Source organism: Cottoperca gobio, chromosome 21 (genome assembly GCF_900634415.1).
Source record: "Cottoperca gobio chromosome 21, fCotGob3.1, whole genome shotgun sequence".
In the NCBI taxonomy this organism is placed as follows: domain Eukaryota; kingdom Metazoa; phylum Chordata; class Actinopteri; order Perciformes; family Bovichtidae; genus Cottoperca; species Cottoperca gobio.
The window spans coordinates 11,901,753-11,925,619 of NC_041375.1; the positions used below are offsets into that span (position 1 = coordinate 11,901,753).

Consider the following 23,867-nt stretch of genomic DNA (forward strand, 5'->3'; position numbering starts at 1 on the left):
CTGCCAATAAAGATGAATTGTATAATAACTATAACGTTAATATTCAGGCACTGACTGCACTGCTTTAGCAGGAATTGGCAGAGATGGAAGTTTGTCATGGTTGTGGCAGTGAGTCACCTTGGATCACGTAGAAATTAGAGTTATAACGGAGTTAAATGTTTATCCTTTTAGAGATGTCTTGATTTGGGAGACAGATAGAGAAAGTTGGTTGAAATAAAACTAACCTTCTGAATAAGTTCACAGACTGAAAAGTGGTAGAAATATTCAGCTTTAGAGGTGTGTGTATGCAGATTGTTTCTCACTTTATCCAGAGCCAGGCTAGCTGTTTCCAGTCTTTATGCTAATTTAAGCGGATCAGCATCTGGCTCCAGCCTCATGCTTAATGGACAGATAAGGAAGGACCATCGATCTTCAACCTCCCTGCAAGAAAGTATTCCTTTAGTTTAGGTGTAAAGATGTGTATTTTTGGTTATGCAAACCAAAAACAAAAACCGACTTTATTGAATGTGAAGCTTTGATAAATGTTTTTACATGGACTGTTTGTCACCATTGAATCAACACAAACTTTGTTTTAGTGTCACATTTTTCTACTATTACAAATCAAATTTATTTGTATAGCCCAATATCACAAATTACACATTTGTCTCAGTGTGCTTTACAGACTGTACAGGTTACGACTCCCTCTGTCCTTAGACCCTCGCATCGCACAAGGAAACACTTCCTAAAAGAAACCCCATAATTAAAGGGGGAAACATGGAAGAAACCTCAGGGAGAGCAGCTGAGGAGGGATCCCTCTCTCTATTACAATATAGGCTCTACAGTCACTGTCTGAAGCAGAAATCCAACATACAGCGGTAACGACAACAAGAGTCTAAGTATGCATATAGGCTTTGACAATTATTCAAATCCAATATCGTCTTCTTGGTCTCTTGAAAATGACTAAAGGAAAATTAAATTACATCCTCTGGCAAAAAATTATAAAACGGACATGTCAAATCAAGCAATCTGATTGGTTCTTAGCCGTGATATAATGAGCGTATATCACGGGTAGAATTGTAGTTACTTTTCACAACAAGTCAGTATCCCTCCGCGTCTGAGAAAATACTACAACCGTTACAGCTGTTAAATTACGTCCGTTAAGAAACAAGCTTACAAAGCTTTACTCTGGAGGAGTGGATTGATCAGTGCCTATCTCCAGAGAAAAAAGCCCCTAAAAGACGACATGCAGAGCTACGTGAAGAGCAGAGATGTTAGTGTTGTTGCATAGCAACCACCTCGCACTATGTTTTGTGCAGAAGGCAACGGAGGGACTATTTTATTTTGAACATCATTATTTAATAATAAAAACTATTTAAATTGGAGTGTGTATTTTTCTTTCATATTGCCACACTTGGTTCGCGTCGGGCCGAACCACGCCCCTTAACTGTGATATAATGACCATATACCACGGCCTGTCGTGAGCTATTGCTGAAGTATATTTGGACTCTACTTGTGAACAATAGACAAGGGTCGGGTCTATCTGCTGGAGAGTTTCTATATCAACTCTATACACAACTTGAAATGTAAGATGTCTGTACTAATGTGATGTAAAGTAATTGCTTGATATTTATTGTCTTATTATTTTACATATTGGCTAGCAAGAGACACTTTCATCTCTTATGCACAACAATTATTTCAAGTTAAGTATAATGATCTGATCTACTTGCAGCCATCAGTGCTGCTTGAGGGAAAACACTTGTGAATGCTGAACAGAAATGTGCATTAGTACTAAAACAGAGTTCTCCAGAGCAGAGCCTCCAGGTACATCCCTCAGATGCTCCTGTTGATAACCGCCATCTGAGCTCAGTAGTCATAACATACTCATTGTCAAAGTGTTGTTGTTTGAAACAATGAATTTCGAATCCTGTGACCAAAAGTAAATTATTGGTGACTATGATTAGAAACGTAGAGAGAGCTGCATTATGTATCTATGTAGTGTTGTGGGTTTGTAGATTGTGTTGGAATATAAGGTATATTTTGTATATAATGGTTGTAACAAACTGTACAAACAGTACTCTATATGCACATTACTACTAACTACAACAGATGATTGTTTATTATCCCTTTAAACTCAGCTGCCAGTGTATCAGGTAAACCCAGTTTAAACTAATACAATAGTGATGCACTAAATCCCTCATGAAGATCATAGTGTTCACATTTTGTTTTAGAGAGGTGTTGATTTCTCTTAAAGGTCATTTTGGAGGCTGTAGTTTGTGGTGCTGTTGAGTAACATCATGTTTTACTGTTTTTTTCTGCCTCCTCTGTGTGGAGTGGCTCACATAAAGTCTCAAAACATATTAAACTCATTTTCTTCATTTCCTGTTTCTCTCCCCTCCTTAGCTTTTCTGAAATTGACACATTTTTACAAAACGTGTTTTTGTGTGAACTGTCTGAAAGGGGAATGAAATCCTTTGTAACGTCAAATCTAATGTGGATATTTGGAAATACGTGTTAGTTAAAAAATGTAATCTGATCTGCTTTTTCCTCATCTCCAGGTTTGACTAGGAGGCTTTCCCCCTTGGGTTTTGGTATTCCTCTGACAATCTTGACGTCACACCCTTGATATTTGGAGAGAGGACAGATTTTTTGCTTCCAGCTTGACTTCCAGTCCCAGACCACCTAATCAGGTAATCAAGGAAACATGCCATATGTGTTGCCAAATGTATTGGCTGCTCTAACGCTAAATCGCTGATCAAATGATCCGGTGAAAGTAACAACACATCTCCAGGAAAAACACTTGACATTTTAAAATGTTGAAAATACTTTCATATACAGTAACTTTCCCTTGATCTTAGTTAAAAGATGAAGCTTCAGCATTTACACTGAGAGTTTTATCCTCCTGATGTGTATCCACACAATATATATACTGCAAAACACTCCTAAACTAATGCAACTGTGCAGCCTATGCATCCTAGGAAGGACATGAACGTAGTTCTGGCCAGGCTCCTGGTATCACCACAGGAGCATCAAAATCATTGCTGGCAATATTATGATGAGAAATAAATCCTAATTGTGCATCAGGTTTGCTGTGGCGTCTCATACATACATGCATGAACGAATGTAGCAACAAAAAAACAGCCAAAACCTCATCACTAATATTGTAAGCCTGTTCAGAATCACATTAATGTAACCTAACATTTGAGATGTGGTGAATACCTGTCAGAAAGAGAAAAAGAAACATTTGCAACAAGAGAAAGAGAGACACTGAAAGAATGGCTGTTACCTCCGTAGATGAAATGGCTGTGTGGGTGGATGTACATGTGAGTGCAGGCTGCTAGGAGCTGTGAGTGGGAAGTGGGTACTGAGTGGGAAGAGAAGAGCTGCTTTAGTGAGACGATCAGCACCAAGGCCTGCTAAAAGGCAGTCACGCTTTCATGGCTTCTCTTTGTTTCCTGCACTTACAAAGACAGAGTTCCAGCTTGTGAGGTTGGTGATGGATGGTGGATATGAGGGTTTTGATGCGTACTTGCCATCGTCTGTGTATGTGTGAAGGTCAGTAGCTGATTTTCCTTCCAATTATTTGCATGCACTTTCATTATGTATCGAGTTACAAGACTGGGCAGAAATGGCACATTAAGGTCAAAACATGTGTAAAACAATAGAAAGCCTTACAACTGACGCAAGCAGTGCAGAAAAAACTATTTGATTTTGTGACTTATTTACATATATTTTTGTATATTACATGAAGAAATATTCTAATATTTGACAATTGCGAACAAATAAGATAAAACAACTGCACATTGCAATCTAAAATCATATTTTGTGAAAACCCAAAAGCCTGTATATAATGGACAGAAGTGTAGATTGAGTGTGTGAGAGAACAACCGCAAGAAGTAAAACAATGTTAAATAGATCAAATCAGTTATTTTGTAAAGGGTTGGTCCAATCTGAAGTAGCTGATGCTCCTTAACAAGTAATATTTTAGCCACACTGCTATTTAGAAATCTTTATTGTGTTGGTCGGGATGTCTGGCTGACAGCCCCAGTGTGTGTTTCCTCGTCTCGTCAGTAAATGATGTCCATGACATTTTCACTTCAAACCAACAAGCTGAAACAGCGTTACACTGACACCACTGACTGTGTTGTCAGTGTCCTTTGAAGTTATTCATCGGATTTCGTCTTTAATTTTGATGATCAGACTGTAGTTGTACTGGGCAGCTTCCAGGTTTGAATGTGTGGAACTGTGTGGTCAGGGCATTCCTGCCAAAGAGCGAGACTTCCATGAATAAATAAAGAATCTGTTAGCGAAGACTGTAAGTAACAGACAGAATGCAAACCTCAGTCTAAGTCAAAGTCACTTTGTACGCCCAACCAACCACCTTGACTTTGCAATGACAACATCACAATAATTACACTCTTGCTTCGAAAGGAAAGCACTCATTCACACAACTATATAAATTCTCTTTTTGGGAAAACGTAAATATAAGTCCTTTAAGCGGGAAGGAGCTGGTGTCTTTCCTGTGTTTTACCCTCTCCTTTTTTAAATCAGTACTTGGGAGATAGGCTTTTAAAGGCCCATCCAGTACTAATTACATAATTCATGGATTAAAGCTGCTAAGAGGCATTATATTATGCTGTTCAACATCTTTTTACTTTCATGCCAAAGAATCCAAAGTGTGCATATTTCTTTGATGAAAAGCCTTTGAAGCCGCATTTACAGTACACCTTCGCTACACCTCTCACCTTAAAGCTGCTCTAATAAGGGCTTCCTTTGACAGCATCTTGAAGCATGCACGAGGTGGGTTTCATTGCAGATTTTAGAAAAGGACACAGGTAAAGATTATGAGTGCAAAATAAACACTGACAGGACATAATAATCTAAACCTATTAGGTAATACAATCACTAATGTTTTACTGTAAAAAGAAATAGTGTTGCAGAGATCCTATACATACAAAATGTCAAGGCTGTTTTAGATAATATAAAGGCCTTATAGTGAAGAACGTTATCCAGCTGTTGTGGGTAAATTTATCTGACCCTGAACTACTTTAGCTCGAAGTTATTCACAAGACACTCCAGTGAAACCAGCCTCAAGGCAAAATGTGCTTTTAGAACATGACAGAAATGTAGAATATAGCCTTAAACAGTGAAAGGAATAGTTTGACCTTTTGGGAAACATGTTTATTCGCTTTGTTGACGGGAGTTAGATGAGAAGATTGCTACCACAATCATGTATCAATCTTAGTCTCTTAATCCATTCAAAAATGACAATGTGCCAAACTATTCCCATTAAAACACTGTATTGTTGTTATTACACTTTGGATTTTGTACATTTCCAGTCTCTATACTAAGCTAAGCTACACAGCTAATGGCTCGAGCTTCATATTTACAGCAGAGACATAAGAGAATGTTACATCAATCTTCTCATCTAACTCTCAGCAAGAAAGCATATAAATGTATTCCCCAAAATGCCAAACTATTCCTTTAAACTCGCATATGCATATCCTTGTTTTTAAATATCTGCATGCCTATTGACATCTACAAACATGAACCTCACACACAGACACCCACCCACACACACCCACAAAGGCGCACACACACTTAAAGGAACTATATCTTGCATCCCTAAGCTCCTCTTCTGCTCTCTGGCTCCTGCAGTGAGACGACCCCCAGAGGAGAGCCCCGCATTGCAGCATCTGTGTGACTCACATACACACACACACACACACACACACACACACACACGCGCACACGCACACGCTCACACATACAGATGAGATGGTGGCGTGTGAAAGTGCTCAGATCGTAGGAGGGAGATGAGGAGTGAGAGAGCAGAGTGAAGAGAAGCCTGATGAGAGGTGGTGGAGGAGGAGGAGGCGTGAGTAGGAGGTACAACAGTGACAGGAGGAGGTGGAGGAAGGTAAAGAGGGAAGAAATAATAACACGTGGGAGGAAGATTTATAGGTGAAAGGAAGCAAAAAAGTCAGACAAAAGAAGAGAAGAAGAAGCAGATAAGAGTCATGGAAATGACAAATAGACTTCTTAATTAGCTTGGTGATTACCTTGTCTGATTTCTATGGCTGATGTGTTCACAGACAGTTTATCAGTCCTGCATCATCTCTTTAAGCTGGACACACATTGTGATACATTCTTGAATTGACAGGGGGAAAATTGGTGTGAAACAAAGAGAAATACAAGAGTATTTTCAAAGCTGGCAAGTTAATCTTCAGAAAACTTTTGATTGCTGTATGATGTCATCATTATATTTAGCTAATTGCTATTTTTGCTGTGAGACGTTGTGTAGGAGCAGCCTGTAATTAGCCTTCACTCCACTGATATCTGCACTCTTGATATACACCGATAAGCTTTTGCTTGATAATTTGTTGAGCTAAAATAATTCATGTTAGTCTATAAAACCTCCCAAACACTACAAAACAGTAATACTACAACACAATTAACAAAAAACACTGTTTAGTCAGTGAGGTGTCACTTCCACTTAAACTTACAAAACACTTCAGCCTCTCAGTCTGCATGTTTTAGAAACTGTAAACCTTTTTTCTGGCACTATTGGCTGTTATAATGTTACCAAGCGCTAATCTTTGACAGTGGGCTGGTACTGTTGAACCCTGGTGGGGAGGAATAGAAACTCTTAGCCTTTGAAAAAAACCTGCAATTGTACTTCACCAAGCTCTTATTGCTATGTGACGAGTGACAAGTGCATTTAAGTTCCAAATCAAAATGTAAAGTTTTGCAGTCCGTCTCTTAATTTTTTATGTTTCAGCCAACCTTCTATTTTGAGGCCCTGGGAATGGCTCTGTGGAGTTTGTGCTCTGATTATAATAGTGTGTCCTGGCCATTACACTTTCTTTCTGTTGGCTGAACATCGGTTATATTCTATGGATTGTGCCTCACTGGGAAAATAAGGTTGGAAAAGAGATGGTCTCACTTTTTCCTGTCAAGGTGCCCTTCTGCAAGGCAGTAAACTCAGGGAACATCAATTAAACACTGTGGGTATACAGGGCCGTTTACAGTTTTCTTTTGTAGATTTGTCTGAATGTGAAACTGGAAGTCATCATGATACAAAAAATACATGAATATGGTTTTCCTTTGTAAAGAAAACAATAACGCAGGTCATAAAATTTTACATGTAAAAGTAAACTTTATTATTTCTCGTATTTCTGTGGTCTATTCATTCAACCTCCAGAGGCACATTAAACCAGACAGTCGGGGGAGGAAAGTACCCTGAGTGGTCTATTCTGAGGACAAAGTGAAGAAAATTGCCCCCCTGCAGCATCTGTAGAACTCTTTCTGGTTTTCTGATACAAAAAGTATTTTCCCAGTAATACTGCACTAGAGCCTTACAAAAAAAATAAAAGGCAACATATTTACTGGATTATTTTCATTTTCTCACAGCAATTGTGTTGGAAAATGCCACTTCTCATTATTGTGAAATGATGAAAGATTTGCCAGTGTGCAGTAGGTGAAAAGGAGCTTTGCAAGATGTTGACCCTTCATACTCAGCTTTCTGTGCACTCGTAACACTTTCAGGACATGTAACAGTTTCAGGCTACCACATACTGCATAGAGGCATATACTGCTTTAGTTTATGAATTATTAGTGTGCACTAAAACGTGTGAAGCAATAATCACTGTTCACACTCATAACACGTACATGTTTCTTAGCAAGGACTTTGATTACTCTTAAAAGCACATTTTACAAGAGTAGCTGAAAAATCCCCTCAGAGAATTTTCTTCTTATATTAAGGCCCTGTCACGCATATCCGTATGACAGAAACGTATGCCGGCGCATACGAACATTTGTCAGAGTCCAAATACGTCCAACTTTTCATCGGATCGGAAAAGTGAATATATCCAGATACGCATGTCTAACCTATTGATAGCGCATCACTTCCTAATACAAAATGTATCAGATGAATACCCAACGAATGCATAAGATATACAAAAAATATGGCATATACAAAATATCGGCAACACGCTGGTTTACGTAGATATAAGGTAAGGCATAAGTAGTATTCCTTAAGAGCTCACTGTGCTACGCTGGGGTGCGTTGTTGAACGCTGATGTTTTGAGCATGTTCAAAATTACTGGACGTACCCGACGTGTGCTTCATAAGATATGCAGACGTTACGTCACGTTAGACATACGTGAATACGGAATACGTAGGTGAATACTTACTTACGTGAATATAGTACGTGAATACTTACCTATGTAAATATAGTACGTGAATACTTACCTACGTAAATATAGTACGTGAATACCTACGTGAATACCTACGTGACTACGTTAGAGGAACGTTAGATATAGGCTACGTTGGCTGACGGTGAACCCTACAGCCAATGTATTGATAACGAGTGGATACCCTATTCCTACCCTATGTTAAGATGATGCCTGACGACGGAGTAACTTATTAAACATGTTTCTACAGTACAGCTAGCGTTCAGCATGTTAGCCGTTCTCCAGCATCAGCATGACGTGAACCAGATGGCACTTTTCCAGCTCCGTTGGCCAGACGCTCTGATACGTTTTAAATAAGTAAGTGATACGCTATCAATGTTTGACATACGTATAATAATTTGATATGTATTCGTTATGTATACGTCAGCTACAACACCGCTGTGGAAAAGTTGGACGTATTTGGACTCATTTTTAGCTCATTTTTATATACGCCGGCATGTTTCTGCCATACGGAACTGTGTGACAGGGCCGTATGTCTGCCGTGTTCGTCGTGTCGTCTGCGTCCTTCAAACGATCACAACATACCCTTAATTTATATCAACCTATTGCCGATATTTCATATGCGCCGGCATACGTTTCGGTCATACGGATATGTGTGACAGGGCCTTAAGCAAGCTTGGTATGATGATTGATGACTAATTAATGGAAATAACTCAATGGTTGTAGTATTTGGATTTTTTTTGTAGTGTAGATCAGTTCATTTGAATCTGTAGCTTAAATTCAAATGCTGATTACACTACTGTAATACCTTAATGAGTTGCTATCCAAAATGTCCAGTAGCAGCAGTGTCCGGCATCTGCTCACTATTCAACTCTATTCTTCCCCGGCACAAAGAGAGAGAGAGTGTATCAGCATCATCAACCCTCCCTCTGGCAAAGTGCCACAGGCTTTTTGCCAAGTGCAACAGACCTGCTGTCTTCTGAGATGCTTGATGTCGAACTATCATATCTCCATCTCATACAGTATCACTCCTCACTGGACACAATGCCTTGAGGATAGTATGTTATCTGTATATATACTGTATATTGTCTGGTATCCTGTGATTTAGTGCCCTCCTCTGCACTTATCTCCTCACTAATTTACCTCATTTACAATCTCTGCTTGTCATACTCACATTTTTACATCGTTCCCTGAACCAGTATTTTGCTTTTGAATACAGAGCAAATGCTTGGCATGTTAATTAGTGGGGCAGAGACTCTGTACAGCATTGCAGACCCAGTTGTTTTTTCCAGGCTGATGAGGTAGGAGTAGTTTCACATGTTGCCTAATGGCTCTCCAATCTCCCAGCATGCTGACTTTTCATAATGGTAATAGCCCAAATTGTCTTCCATCAGGCTTTAGCCCAGCAGGTGGTGCTGTTTCATTCACACGTAGTATCATCTTTGAACATACAAATCATCCACTAAACAATGCTCACAGCAGCTCAGCGGGCCTCCAGGAGAGCCAGTCCCCCCCACCCACCACCAACACACACACACACACACACACACACACACACACACACACACACACACACACACACACACACACACACACATACACACACTCACACCCTGAGCCTGGCCACTTGTCAGGATGATCTTGTCAGGTCTGGAAATCAGCCACAGAGCTGAAAGTGACCTTCATCACCAGACAGACTGCAACGAGACACAGCAATAGGACTACAGTCTCATCTATTTTATGACTGTTAATATTGAGAGTGCTCTTCAGTTGAGGCTCGAGCAGGGACACGGTGGTGGAACAAGCAACAAAATGGACAGTGACAGTTAAGGGCCGATGCAAAATATACGGCTGTGGCTTTTGGACAGAGACAGAGTGAGCATTTTATGAGGAGACTGTGCGGTGCTGTGTGCTGTGGAGTCTCTGTAGAGGCTTTATTCACACTGATGTTCCCTGCAGAGCTGAGTCATGCAAAGCTCCATTGACTCTTGACTTTGATCCATTCAGGCTGCAAGGGGCTTACAGCCGTCACATATTCTACTCAGTTCTATTCTATTCTTTCTTTCCGTTTCATGCTATTCTGCCCTCCGTGCTCTGTCCTTATGGTATTCTATTCTATCTTTTCTTGTGTGATGCAACCCTACAGATCTGTCCGTTGAGCTCACGTCGCCATTCGTTGATATCACCCGACATGTGTTTTTTTTTTATTGAATTTAAACTGGTTGTTATTTAACACTTTTAATTATATAAAAGAGTAATGTGACACTTCTGAATATAGCCTGAATATATTAAATGTTGTGTTTCAGCCACTCTGCATGGCTCTTGGGATGGCAATGTCATTCTGTAGGTCAGTTGGTAGGTCCACTACTTTGGTCCCGACTGAAACAGCTCAACAACTATTGGATGAATATTCATGGTGATCACCTGACTTTTCCCTCAGCACCACCATGAAGTTGACATTTTTTGTTTTAATTAAAATATCTCAACAGTTGTATGCATGGCTGTGAACATAAAAAACAGACGGTCAACATGCCAACTTGCAAACCTCATGGCTTTCCCATCAGCCTCAGCTAGTAGCCTAATTGCTAGTGGCAATTAATTGGTTATTTTGAAATAAATATATTAAAGATCAGTCTCTACTAATTTGTAATACCATTTTTGGTTATTTTCCTCCTTAACTCAAATGTGTGGATATATTTTCTTTGGCTGGTATTGTTCTTTTCTCTCTGTTTGCAGACAGTGAGCAGTAGTAATAAATGCATTCTTAATGCAGTGGCTAGTGCTCACTGTAGCAGTACCTTGGTTCCAGGCTGCAGTTATTGACTTTTTCCAGCAGTCTTTCCTTCAGTCTCAGAGTCTCTGTGGACTGCAGAGCTAAATTACAAATTGCTCCTTCACACATCCCCTTTTGCACAGCTACACAGCAGCAAAGGCTTGAAGTACCACCTGCTCATTCCTTTTTAAAGCATTTCTTTTCTCATCGTCTTTTTAAAATATTTCCTATCTTATGGTCTGCAGGCTCACATATTTCTCTCAGACTTTTGTTTATCTCTGTTATCAAGGCCACATGAATTTGACATTTGATTGCCGATACTGCCTCAAATAAGCATCATGATATCAATGTCAATATATAAGAATAAAGTGGAATGACATACAATAAATATAAAATATAATATAATCAAATTAATCAGACTTATCCAGCTAACTCAATTACCTACAGAAGAGTAGCAGAGCCTGAGTTAAGGACTTCAAGTACACAACCTTTTGTATTGATCTTTTACGCTACATCAAACCCATTTATCTGTTTCCCCCCACCTTCTGCTCAATACTGCCCAAGAGATCAATCATTGAATTGTACTGCCTCTTCCTGCCTCAGGGGATGATGTGTGTTGATCAATAACCCCCCCCCCCCCCCCCCCCCTCCCTTTGCTTCTGCTTGATCTTTCCTTCATGCTGTTCTGATCAATCATCTGCTCTCAGCATGGGATTTCATGTACATCTAATGTTCTGGTCAAATATGGAAATACCTGTTTGACAGAATCTGATGCTCTTCTTTCATTCTAAGTGATTGAAGTGTGACACACACACATATATATATATATATATATGTATATATACATATATATATATATATATATATATATATATATATATATATGTATATATACATATATATATATATATATATATATGTATATACACAGTGTATATATATATATATTTACATATATTTGTTGATAGATTATCAGATACAATTATGTCTCAAAGGCTACTTGATGCAAACCTTTTGTATGCTGAGCTGGATCTTGTCAGATTAATCATAGACCACCTCAGATCCCTGCAACCTTGCATGAGTCACACAAATCCAAGGTCCGCTCTGTTCATTTTCAAACAGTCGTGATTTCCACCTGGGCCACTGGCTATATGAGTCATTACACACACACAAATCAATACGGTTTAATCCAGTGGCTGTCACCTGCCCGCTAACACCCAAGGACTGTATTTCAGACAACCACCTACACACAAACTCACACAAGTGCAGATGCCCTTTCAGAATTGTTGACAGTGGAGCTTCATGGAGCTGCCGCAGGGATTATGACTGAGGAAAAGAGATTTGTGAATGTGACAGATGCAGTGTGTCCTCCTCTGGTCCTTTATGAAACATTGCTAACATTGCAGGTAATAAGACCATGCCTCGATTTCTCTCCTCCCATCCTCCATCCCTTCATGTCTCTCAGCCAGAAGGACAGACCCCACCCCTTGCCCACCCTCCCCTGCTGCTAGCTAGCACCAGCATGGCAGACAGTCGACAGCCAGAAGACGGTGCCCCCCAGTGGGACCCATCAGGGGGGCAGGAACCCACTGACACCCATGGAGCCAATGGCTACTCCTCCTCCGCCTACAGGACCTGCCAGCCTGGTGGGACCCACATGGCCACGGGCTCCTACTCCACCAGGGAGAATGGCTTCAATGGGGAGCTAACTGGAGCCCCTGCTATAACTGCCGGTAAGACCTGTTTATAATATTCAGATTTTTCAGTTTAATGTGTCATCAGAGGTTTAACTGCAATATACTTCCATTTATGGATCGCTCAAATAAGAGGATGTGCTGGGGTCCGAGGGTGTATGGCATTGTAATCACTGAAGAACTACTTTATGCAAATATGCATGAGACAGAAATAATTAATTAAAAAATATTACATTTTGTATCAGTCTGAAAGATGTTTTATTTTGAAAAATGACCGGATACATGCGTCTGTGTCTCTTGACACATGTCAAGGCCATAGGTCAAGACGCTCGTCTTAGTCACGTGATACTTTACTTAAAAATGTTAGCCCACAAGCTAGCAGTAATAAGTGGAAGACAAACGTCTTTAAAGAGCTTTTTTGGAAAGGGGAAAAGACCCAATGAGGAGACAGAAGAAGAAGAGCCTACGACCTCCAAGAAATAGAAAGCGGCATTTAAAAAACAATATCAGGAGTCCAATTTAAAATACGGGTTTGTTGCTACTGGTGATTCTCAAGCACCCCTAAGTCAACATTTTGACTTATTATATCAAAATGTTTTATGAATTAATTTTATCATCCTCAACCTAACATCTATATATATGTGTTATTATGGGATGTGGTTTTGTGTGTGTCCCCTGTCTCTTCTTGTGCGTAGGTCTGCTGAGTCCTCAGTAGAATCACATACTGTTATTAACGGTACCCCCACCCCACCCCACCCCACCCTCACTCACTCCCTGGAGACGAGAACAATAATGTACCAATGATGTAGCCATGGAAACGACTCCCCTACAATTTACTTTGCCAGGGCCTTTGTTCTTTTCGCCTGTAGCTTACCACAGACAAGACCATTTAGGGTACAATGACAAGAGACACATGAACCTCCTATCTCCCCATTATTAGGGCTGAGCTGACACCAGGTTTGAACACTGATTACAGTATTTTGGAGTACAGCTGCTCATTGCCATTTGACCATGTTTATGCCCTCGGTGCCCATCTTTAGTTATGTAGTATCATTCAGTCATTCTCTAATTGAAAATGTTTCAGTTGTTGTGTCTCAGACACTGTTATTATAATTCATTATATTATAATGACATAATGACATTTGATTCTAGACAACACTCAAGTTAGGCTGACTTAACTGTGAAACACAAACTTCTATTCAAAGATTACTTGTATGAAAAATAAAATGTTAATGATGTTGTAGATTTACTGTATATATTTATTTCCATTTCTATTTTTTGGACTGTAATTAACAACCAATTACTGTATACTGTAAGACACCCACTGTCACCAAATGTTCCAGTAAACACGATGTGTTTCTATCTTACCTGTAAATGTCAACAGTTATTTCTTCTGCAGGCTCTGTTGTGACACAGAACAGTAACAAAACAAACCGTACAACAATCTGAGGCGTTTCATCCCTGTATATTATATATATTTGTTTTATATAACTAAATCCACTTTCTCTTCCGTTCAACTCACATTTCAGTGTTTTCATATTATTGAGCAAATCCAGATTGGGTGTGACACTAGCACATCCTTATTTATAAGGCTATTCTTGGTGCTCTTCCTCTTTACTCAAGGATCTACATTAATCTAAAATGTAGTGGATCGCATCGGCTTCGCTCAGAGGACTTGTTTCTTCTAACTGTCCCAAAAGTCCGTACTGAACTGGGGAAAAGGGCGTTTAGTTACGCTGCTCCTGTTGCTTGGAACCAGCTGCAAAATTAGCTAAAACTCAGAGAGTTGGTCTCTCTGAACAGACTTAAAGCGACTCTGAACGACATTGAAGCAGGCCGCTGTGTCTGTAAATGCTTTGATTAATGTTATGATTGTGATTGTGTTGTGATTTGTCTGTAACTGTGCTGCTGCCTATCCTGGCCAGGACTCTCTTGAAAAGGAGACTTTTAATCTCAATGGGACATATCCTGGTAACATAAAGGTAAAACAAATCAAAATAAATACAGTCTGCTTTCATTTGTCCTCTTGAGTTTTGTAAAATAAAATCCTATTTCACTTCTTATTCGATCGTCACAAATGTGGAAGAATCTTTACGATGTCCCATCACATCTTACAAGCATCATTTCTATACTCAAATGCATCTGACACGATGAGCAGTCAAGGGTAGTGAGGTGTCTCTGCCCGGCTTTGTGTGCATCAAAATGGTCCTTACAGTTTTCTACTGAAAGTTAAAATAATTTTTGGTCTACAATATTTCAACCTCTTTGCATATCAACAGACCAATGCATTGCTCTCTAATAATGATATAAAAGGAGAGGCTACCTTTAAGCCAGTGGGCCGACATAATTAGCAACTACCATGGCCCTGATGTGTTCCTCTGGGTCATTATTAGCACATATCAAAGATATGAGAGCTGTAAACAGCCTTCTTCCAACTTCAAAGTAATGGCTTGAAACTGAGCAACAAGTAAACATTACTTCTTTCTCTGAGAGGGGAAAGCCAATTATCTGCTGTAAAGTTATAGCATGTAGAACAGAGCTTTCACTCCCATCTCAAGGTCCTCTTTAGCAAATGGAAATGACTTGATATAATAAATCCTTTCAATGCATCATTTGTCTCAAGTGCTTGTTCACTGGAAAAAAATCTAATAACGATGCACTGCTGTATAATAACATGAACTTTGCCTTACACATTGAAGACAAACTCCCTCTCCTCTGACTTTTACACACCGTAAACTTTAATACTGACAATGATCAGTGGATGTTTTTAATCATCTGCATGAAAATAAATATGATCGTTTCAGCAGCTGTGTAACCAAAGCTGTGTTTGTCTGCTGAGCATCTTGTCAGCATTCATTAGCATTGCTCCAGAGCAGGGCGGGGCGGGAGTAAGTGGCACGGGGTGGGGGACAGAAGGGCTGATGCTGGCACTCGATGAGCCCTCTCTCCCTGTGAAAAGCTCTTCAGACACAACAGGAACTATTGAAGCACGAAATTGCACTCTTGACTTTCCTTTGGGGCAAAGTTGAAAAAGCCATCAAGCCATGCTGGAAGTGGTCAAGAGAGAGAGATGGAGAGAGGGAGACAGAAAGAAACAGACAGAGTGAGTTAATAGAAATAGAAAGAATGCAAAGGGCCGTTGAGATTGCATGAATCAAGGAAGCCATGTGGTATATGAGGGATATCGCATTGACTGATGTCGTTGAGCTGACTCAAGTAACTGGGCATACTGTCAAGAAGCCTGCACAAGATTTTATGCCTCCATCTCATCAGCCTGAATTAGTATGTTTGGCTGCAGCAGAGAGAAGATTTGACCAAATATGTTCAGTGTGAAGTATTGACAAAAACAAAAAGAGACTAATCCAAAGTTTGAGGATGTCTGAATCACAACTTTGCCTCAAAGGGCTTTACAATCTGTAATATACGGCACCTCCTATTCTTAGACACTCAATTTGAAATACTTCACAAAAAAACAAATATAGAAAACCCAACAGAGAACAGAGAGAGAAGGGAGAGAGAGGCAATAGATGTCGTATATACAGAGAAGACAATATGTAGAAACACAATTAGGTAAGCAAAGAAACCTGTAATGTTGAGTAAATATTAAAGGTAATAGGTTTGTGAATGTAGTCACCTCTGAGGCGCATGTGATGGTGGGATTATGTGCCATAGCACTGCACAAAAAGGATGCACATCTCGTAATTATGAGCAGCTCGCTTCTATAAAAATAAAATGTCCCTTTGTGTTTTCCTGTCAAGCTACATCTTCCGTTCATGTGTGGAATGGCATGCAATTTTGTCACGTGACATCCCTTCGTTTGTCCTGCCAGTATTTGGTTTAATGTGATTGTTAGAAAAAAAAAAAGAAATGCATAATGTTAAAGAATGCTTCCTGTCATGAATGAGAAAATCATTTCCTTATACTGGAGGCTGCAGACTGAGACTGAAACAACTACAGTGTGTTGCTGGCATCTGAATTACACTGGGACCCAAATCAGTGGCCCACCAGTCTGTTGCTATGGCAACCACTTGCTTTTCACATTTTGGGTGCCGGCTGGTAAAATACCAAACGGCACTCCTGCTCTCTCCGTGCCCTCTCAGTCCTGCTGTGTGTGAGTGAGTGTGTGTGTGTGTGTTTGCGTCTGTCTGGCGGAGTGTTGCGTTGACTCTGGGCTTCCAGTCGTACTCTCCGCTCAGAGAGGGAGCGCGCTCAGCTTCAGTCTGCCTGTCATACAGGTAATACACGCTTTTACTTCATTACGAGAGTGTGTCTGTGTGTACGTACGCTGTTACTGTTGATTATGGATGTAGATATGCAGATATGATGCAACCTTACTGTTTATCAAAGTGGCTATTTGTGCATGTTGGTTATTCTCCTCTCAAAGCCAATGAGAGGCAGGCTGCTATGTCATTGGACATCACTCTGTCAGAGAAATGCTGAAACAAACAGACCGGGCTAGTTGTCATCACTGCCAGCTAGCTTTGTGGGTGTGACAAGTTCATTTTTTAAAGTGCTGTTGCTTTGTTAAAGAGGATTTTTATTGTTGCTCATTGAACCTACTGCCCTTGATGTTGCGTTTGAATTTGTCCCTTTAAGTGTGTGTCTGGAAGAGAGTATTTTACTTTTACTCTTCAAAGACCTCTTTAGAATAACAAGTCCAGTTCAAATCTTCTCAACTTTATTTTTAAATTTCATTTCTCATTTTCCCATACGTCAAGACATTTTAAAACTTTCAGTTTTAAACTTGAATATATCTTATATATTATTACGATACACTAATTTGTGAAGAAGATAATCCCGCAAAGGCTTCATTTTCCAATGTCACCACTATTGAATTGAATTGACTTGAATTTGAAATGAAGGCAATACAGATAGAAAAATATTTAATACTAATAAATTGGTTGAAATCCTCCTAACTGGATTCAGACGCCAGACTGTCAATATAAAAAGAAAATATATATTTTTTGTCAGGATTACGTCTGAACTAGCCACATTATTTAGGCTAATAAATACAAAATAATAAAAAAATATCCATTGTCAATCACATATGCTTTGCTTAGTACTATTCTATGCTAGTTTTAAAATAGCTTCTGTATTCTTACTTAATGCTTTGACACTTACACTGAACACTATTACATGAAAACACCTGGAGCATATTGTGAGTTTCATGCCATGCGTTAGTTTGAAAAAAGTCATTCCCAAGGTTTAGGAATCTGTCGAGTACCAACATGTTCCATTTCTAGGTGTTGTCTATTTCACATACATCTGGAGCGTTATTTCAGTCATAAGCCATAGGGGCTGTTTTTAGTTATTTGATGTCACAACCATTGTTTGTGTTTGACATTGATTTTTCAACTCCAGTATTGTTTTATTTGTCTGGAAGCAGTGAATAGGTGGTACACGTATATTGCACTTTGCTATTGAAAATGGGAAATGGCTGCTTTGAGTTGGTGAGTGGGCTGTGTTAAGTGTTCCCGGAAGAAGTGTGTGTATGTGTGTGTAATTGCATGTGTGTATGCCTGCCAGCTTGTTTGTGTTGACGTGTGGGCGATGTAGGATAGAAAAAGGTCCTGAAACAGCAGCAGTAAAAGCATCGCACTGCCAGCTACATAACCACTGTTAATATGCAAATGAAGGTTGGTTTGATTAGAACAGTGCACTACATGTAATATTTAAACTGATACAGGACAGACAGGCAGACAGATTCAGACCAGTGAAGTGAATTGCCCGTCGATGCCCAATTTGTGGCAACATTGATTAAAAAACCCTTTTTCTACATGAACACACATGCGTACATCATTGTCAAGGATTGACCCCTTTCTTTAAAATCCACCTACTCCTCAAACGATCTGTAAGATGACATTTCCTTTAACTTTGAATAGATACAAGAGGAAGACGTCGACTGCAGTCAGTCACACAGCTCAACACATTGACCTGCATCAAACAACCCACTCTATCTCAAGCTAACTTCCAGGGTCCGATCGGGGCCAGTAACCTTTGTTGCACGTCATACCCTCTGTCTCTATTGCATTTTCTGTCTGTATCTCTACATGCCAAACTAAATCTTGAAAGAATGATGATACAGTTGGATTCAACCAAGATTGGATGGGGTTAGTATGAATTAAAGTGTAGACACTTATTTTGGCAGTAGCTTTATAATCCAGATTTCATTTTTAGTCTTCACTTGTTAAGGGATGCTGGGTTTCCATAGCGACACTCAGAGCCTTAGTATCCCCACAGTTACAGTAAAGATTTCAGCTCCCTCACACTGCTCTCATCACAGGTTTTGATGGCATGATTCAAAAATACAGTAAAATAGAAGGGATGTAAAATGAGATTTTTTTTTTGTTGTTTCTTTTTTAATTTGGACTGAGCTACATGCTGCCCTCAAGCAACATCCTGCCTCACATTCTCACACATTTATTTCACAGATAAAATCCTGGAAGCTGCCCAGTACAACCACAGTGGCCTGGTGTACTGGAGCAGCTGGGGATTTGCTGCATCTTTTTTTCCAGCCATTATTGGCATTTAAACCAAATGAATTCCTTAAACTTTCAAATTTAGGCCACTAATTGTAATTTTGTTTTTTTTCTTTCGATAATTTTAAAGTTGATCGACCTTGTGTCTGTGTTTGTGTCTATATGTGTCTGCGTTCAGAGCAAGTGTCAGCACGGATTGTGCAGGAAGTGACGGCGGAGGCAGTGGCGGTACTAAAGGGAGAGCAGGAGACTCAAAGGCTGCCATCAGGTAAGCCTAACACACACGCACACACATGCACACGCACACACTTGTTCAAGTGTTGTGTATCTGTGAATGTGGAGTTTCCAGACCTCTGTAGCCCACTCCATAACTCATTAGCCACTGAATTACATCCGAAACTTCAACAGCTGTTGGTGGCTAAGTAGCATTGTGGGTAATGTAGGCTGCAGGTTTTGGTAAGAAAGAACAATGTGTGGAATAACAATGATGTTATATTTGGTTCTGCTGCATCAATTTTGAACCTTTAATTAAAAACTGCTTTTAGGTGGGACAATGTTTGCAATGTTTGATTCACTGTTAGCTGATGGCCAGCATGACAGGGTTGCAGAGGCTGAGTTGCCCTTATGCATCTTGAGATTTTGATGGCAAAACTGTTTCTTCAATTTAGTTCTAGCCCTTACCTGTATAGCTCTTGATTTTACACAAGTAAATGGCAGCATATGCTAAAAGTCTTTTATGGGAGTTATCTGAATACTGTTTATCCCTCTTCCTCTATCTCCCTTTGTAGTTGAAGACACCACAAATTTGCCTCCCTCTCCTCCCCCCTCACCTGCTGCGGAGCACTTTGGTCCTCTGGAACAAGGTAGGCCAAGATTATGATCAGTGTGTTTGTGAGAGTACGTCTCTAATGGAGAAGATTGTGGTCTTTTCTCCGACTGAAGCCCTGGAGTATTGTGATCGACACCACATTGGGGTACTTAGTTGGCTCTGGGGATACTCTTTGATCCCCCCCTCTCAGAACATGCCCCACCTACAGAAACCCAGACAAACCACACATTGATACCCGTTCAAGAAACCTGTACATACCAGAGTTGCTAAAAGCAGGAACATGTTCTCCATTTTCATCCATTTCTCCTCCTCATCACTCACCTGGAACAGATACAATTTGCATCTTCATCGTCATCACCATTTATCTCTAAAAGAAAGAAGCGCTCACATGCATGACCACCTTGTGACAACAAGTGCACTCTTTTTTTAATCATCCTCTTCTTCCATTTCGCTTTCTAACATCCACACCTCATCTTCCCACACACTAATATGACAGCCAATCTAAGTAACCCTCCAACTTCTTGTTGTTGTCTTTTTGGTTGAATAATGTCTTTTGCTTTGCATGTGTAATCATGGAGTTGTGTTTTCTTGTGATTATCCCGTCAGTCTTTTTTGTATGTGTTATGGCTTTAGATCAGAGTTTTAGTTCTATAAACGTTATAGAAGACATAGCTGCCCTTAAGCTAAAGCCTCAGACTGAAACCTAGTAAATCAAGTAAGACGTAAAAAGGAGCTTATATAAGGAAGCCACTATGAACTGTAGAAATGCAGTCGAGATTAACTCAATCATCTTGGTAAACTAGTTAGCCTAGCTGAACATACAGGCTCAAACTACGCCTTAAGGCCCTGTCACACATATCCGTATGACCTGAAACTTATGCCGACGCATACGAAATATTGGCAATAGGTTGATATAAATTAAGAGTAAGTTGTGATCGTTCGAAGGACGCAGACGATACGCTGAACACGCCAGACATACGGCCCTGTCACACAGTTCTGTATGGCAGAAACATGCCGGCGTATATGAAAAGTAGCTCAAAATGTGTCAGAGTCCAAATACGTCCAACTTTTCCACAGCGGAGTTGTAGCTGACGTATACATAACGAATACATAACAAATTATTATACGTATGTCTAACATATTGATAGCGTATCACTTACTTATTTAAAACGTATCAGAGCGTCTGGCCAACGGAGCTGGAAAAGTGCCATTTGGTTCACGTCATGCTGATGCTGGAGAACAGAATGTTCTCTTGTCTCAGCCGCTCAGCATCCTCCATGCTCTCTGATGCTGGGATGATGCTGGGTTGATGTATTCATCAAGACGTGCTGTGAAGAAGTGAGGATGAGCTAATCACAGGGACCCTACAGTATATCTCAAAAGTGAGTACACCCTTTAGATTTTTGCAAATATTCTGTTATATCCTTTCAGGGGATAACATTATCCTACTGAAACTTTGATATAACTTAAAGTAGTCAGTGTGCTGCTTGAATAACAGTATAGATTTATTGTCCTTTGAAAATTACTCAGTACACAGCTGTTAATGTCTAAACAGCTGGCAACAAAAGTGAGTACACCCCATAGTGAACATGTCTAAATTGTGCCCAAAGTGTCAATATTTTGTGTGACCACCATTGTTATCTAGCACTGCTTTAACCCTCCTGGGCATGGAATTCACCAGAGCTGCACAGGTTGCTTCTGGAATCTTCTTCCACTCCTCCACGACGACATCACGGAGCGCACGGATGTTGGACACCTTGCACTCCTCCACCTTCCTCTTGAGGATGCCCCACATGTGCTCAATTGGGTTTAGGTCTGGAGACATACTTGGCCAGTCCATCACCTTAACCTTCAGCTTCTTCAGCAAGGCCGTTGTCATCTTGGAGGTGTGTTTAGGGTCATTATCATGTTGGAAAACTGCCCTACGGCCCAGTTTCCGAAGAGAGGGGATCATGCTCTGCTGCAGGATGTCACAGTATATATTGGAATTCATGTGTCCCTCAATGAAATGCAGCTCCCCAGTGCCGGCAGCACTCATGCAGCCCCAGACCATGATGCTGCCACCACCATGCTTGACTGTAGGCAAAACACATTTGTCTTGGTACTCCTCACCAGGGTGCCGCCACACACGCCGGACACCATCTGACCCAAACAGGTTTATTTTGGTCTCATCAGACCACAGGACATGGTTCCAGTAACTCATGTTCTTGGATTCATTGTCTTCAGCAAACTGTTTGCGGGCTTTCTTATGCATCGGTTTCAGAAGGGGCTTCTGTCTGGGGCGACGGCCATACAAACCGATTTGATGCAGTGTGCGGCGTATGGTCTGGGCACTGACAGGCTGACATCCCACTTCTGCAACCTCTGCAGCAATGCTGGAAGCACTCGCACGTCTATTTTTGGAAACCAACCTCTGGATATGACGCTGAGCACGTGGACTCAACTTCTTTGGTCGACCCTGGCGAGGCCTGTTCCGAGTGGAACCTGTCCTGGAAAACCGCTGTATGATCTTAGCCACTGTGCTGCAACTCATTTTCATGGTGTTGGCAATCTTCTTATAGCCAAGGCCATCTTTGTGAAGCGCAATAATCCTTTTTTTCAGCCGCTCAGAGTTCCTTGCCATGAGGTGCCATGTTGTCCAGCATTCAGAGAGAATTGTGCCCAAAACACCAAATTTAACAGCCCTGCTTATCATTTACACCTGAATCCTTGTAACACTAACGAGTCACATGACACCAGGGCGGGAAAACAACATCATTGGGCACAATTAGGACATGTTCACTATGGGGTGTACTCACTTTTGTTGCCAGCTGTTTAGACATTAACAGCTGTGTACTGAGTAATTTTCAAAGGACAATAAATCTATACTGTTATTCAAGCAGCACACTGACTACTTTAAGTTATATCAAAGTTTCAGTAGGATAATGTTATCCCCTGAAAGGATATAACAGAATATTTGCAAAAATCTAAAGGGTGTACTCACTTTTGAGATATACTGTATATACCAGGGGTTGGGAACCTTTTTGACTGGGGGAGCCATAAAAGCCAAATATTTTTTTTATGTATTTCCTTGAGAGCCATATATTTAATAAATTTGAATGCAACTTTATGCGTGCATTTTTTAAGAATAACATGTCTCCCAGTACTAATAGCGGTATCAGTGTTTCATTGAACAGGTGCTCTTTTATTAAATAAACTAAACGCTTACGTTATTTATCTAATTTATGTGCACGTTTCTGGGTTTACTGCACGTGTGTCAAACTCAAGGCAATTATATCCGGCCCGTGAGAAAATATCATATGTCTGTCATAACTGGCCCGCCGGTTTTGGTAATTAAATCAATGCATGGCACAACCACGGGGAAATACACTTGAGGACGTATCAGTGTGTGAATGAAATAAAAGTTTTTGGAAAGCAAAGGGAAACACACCACAGATCTCTGGGACGATGTGAGCTGGACTGTTTGTGCGAAATAACGAAGCATCTCACTGTTAAACCTGCAGCTTCAGGGCCGTGTGATCACGGACATGTGTGATGCAGTGAGAGCGTAGGTAGGTATTTACGTACTGTATTTACGTAGGTATTCACGTACTGTATTTACGTAGTTAGGTATTCACGTACTGTATTTACGTAGGTATTCACGTACTGTATTTACGTAGGTAGGTATTCACGTACTGTATTTACGTAGGTATTCACGTACTGTATTTACGTAGTTAGGTATTCACGTACTGTATTTACGTAGGTATTCACGTACTGTATTTACGTAGTTAGGTATTCACGTACTGTATTTAAGTAGGTATTCACGTACTGTATTTACGTAGGTAGGTATTCACGTACTGTATTTACGTAGGTATTCACGTACTGTATTTAAGTAGGTATTCACGTACTGTATTTACGTAGTTAGGTATTCACGTACTGTAT

General features: G+C 40.3%; 1 protein-coding gene across 1 annotated transcript in view; it reads left to right on the forward strand.

Annotated features, from left to right (window-relative positions):
* The window catches only part of map2 (microtubule-associated protein 2), an 89,816-nt gene that overhangs the window by 37,484 nt on the left and 28,465 nt on the right, over positions 1–23,867 (forward strand). The window contains exons 3-6 of the mRNA XM_029459369.1: positions 2,535–2,666; positions 12,410–12,677; positions 19,296–19,385; positions 19,906–19,980. Of these exons, the coding sequence (XP_029315229.1) occupies positions 12,467–12,677; positions 19,296–19,385; positions 19,906–19,980 (376 nt within the window). The 5' untranslated portion in view covers positions 2,535–2,666; positions 12,410–12,466. The remainder of the gene's footprint in view (positions 1–2,534; positions 2,667–12,409; positions 12,678–19,295; positions 19,386–19,905; positions 19,981–23,867) is intronic.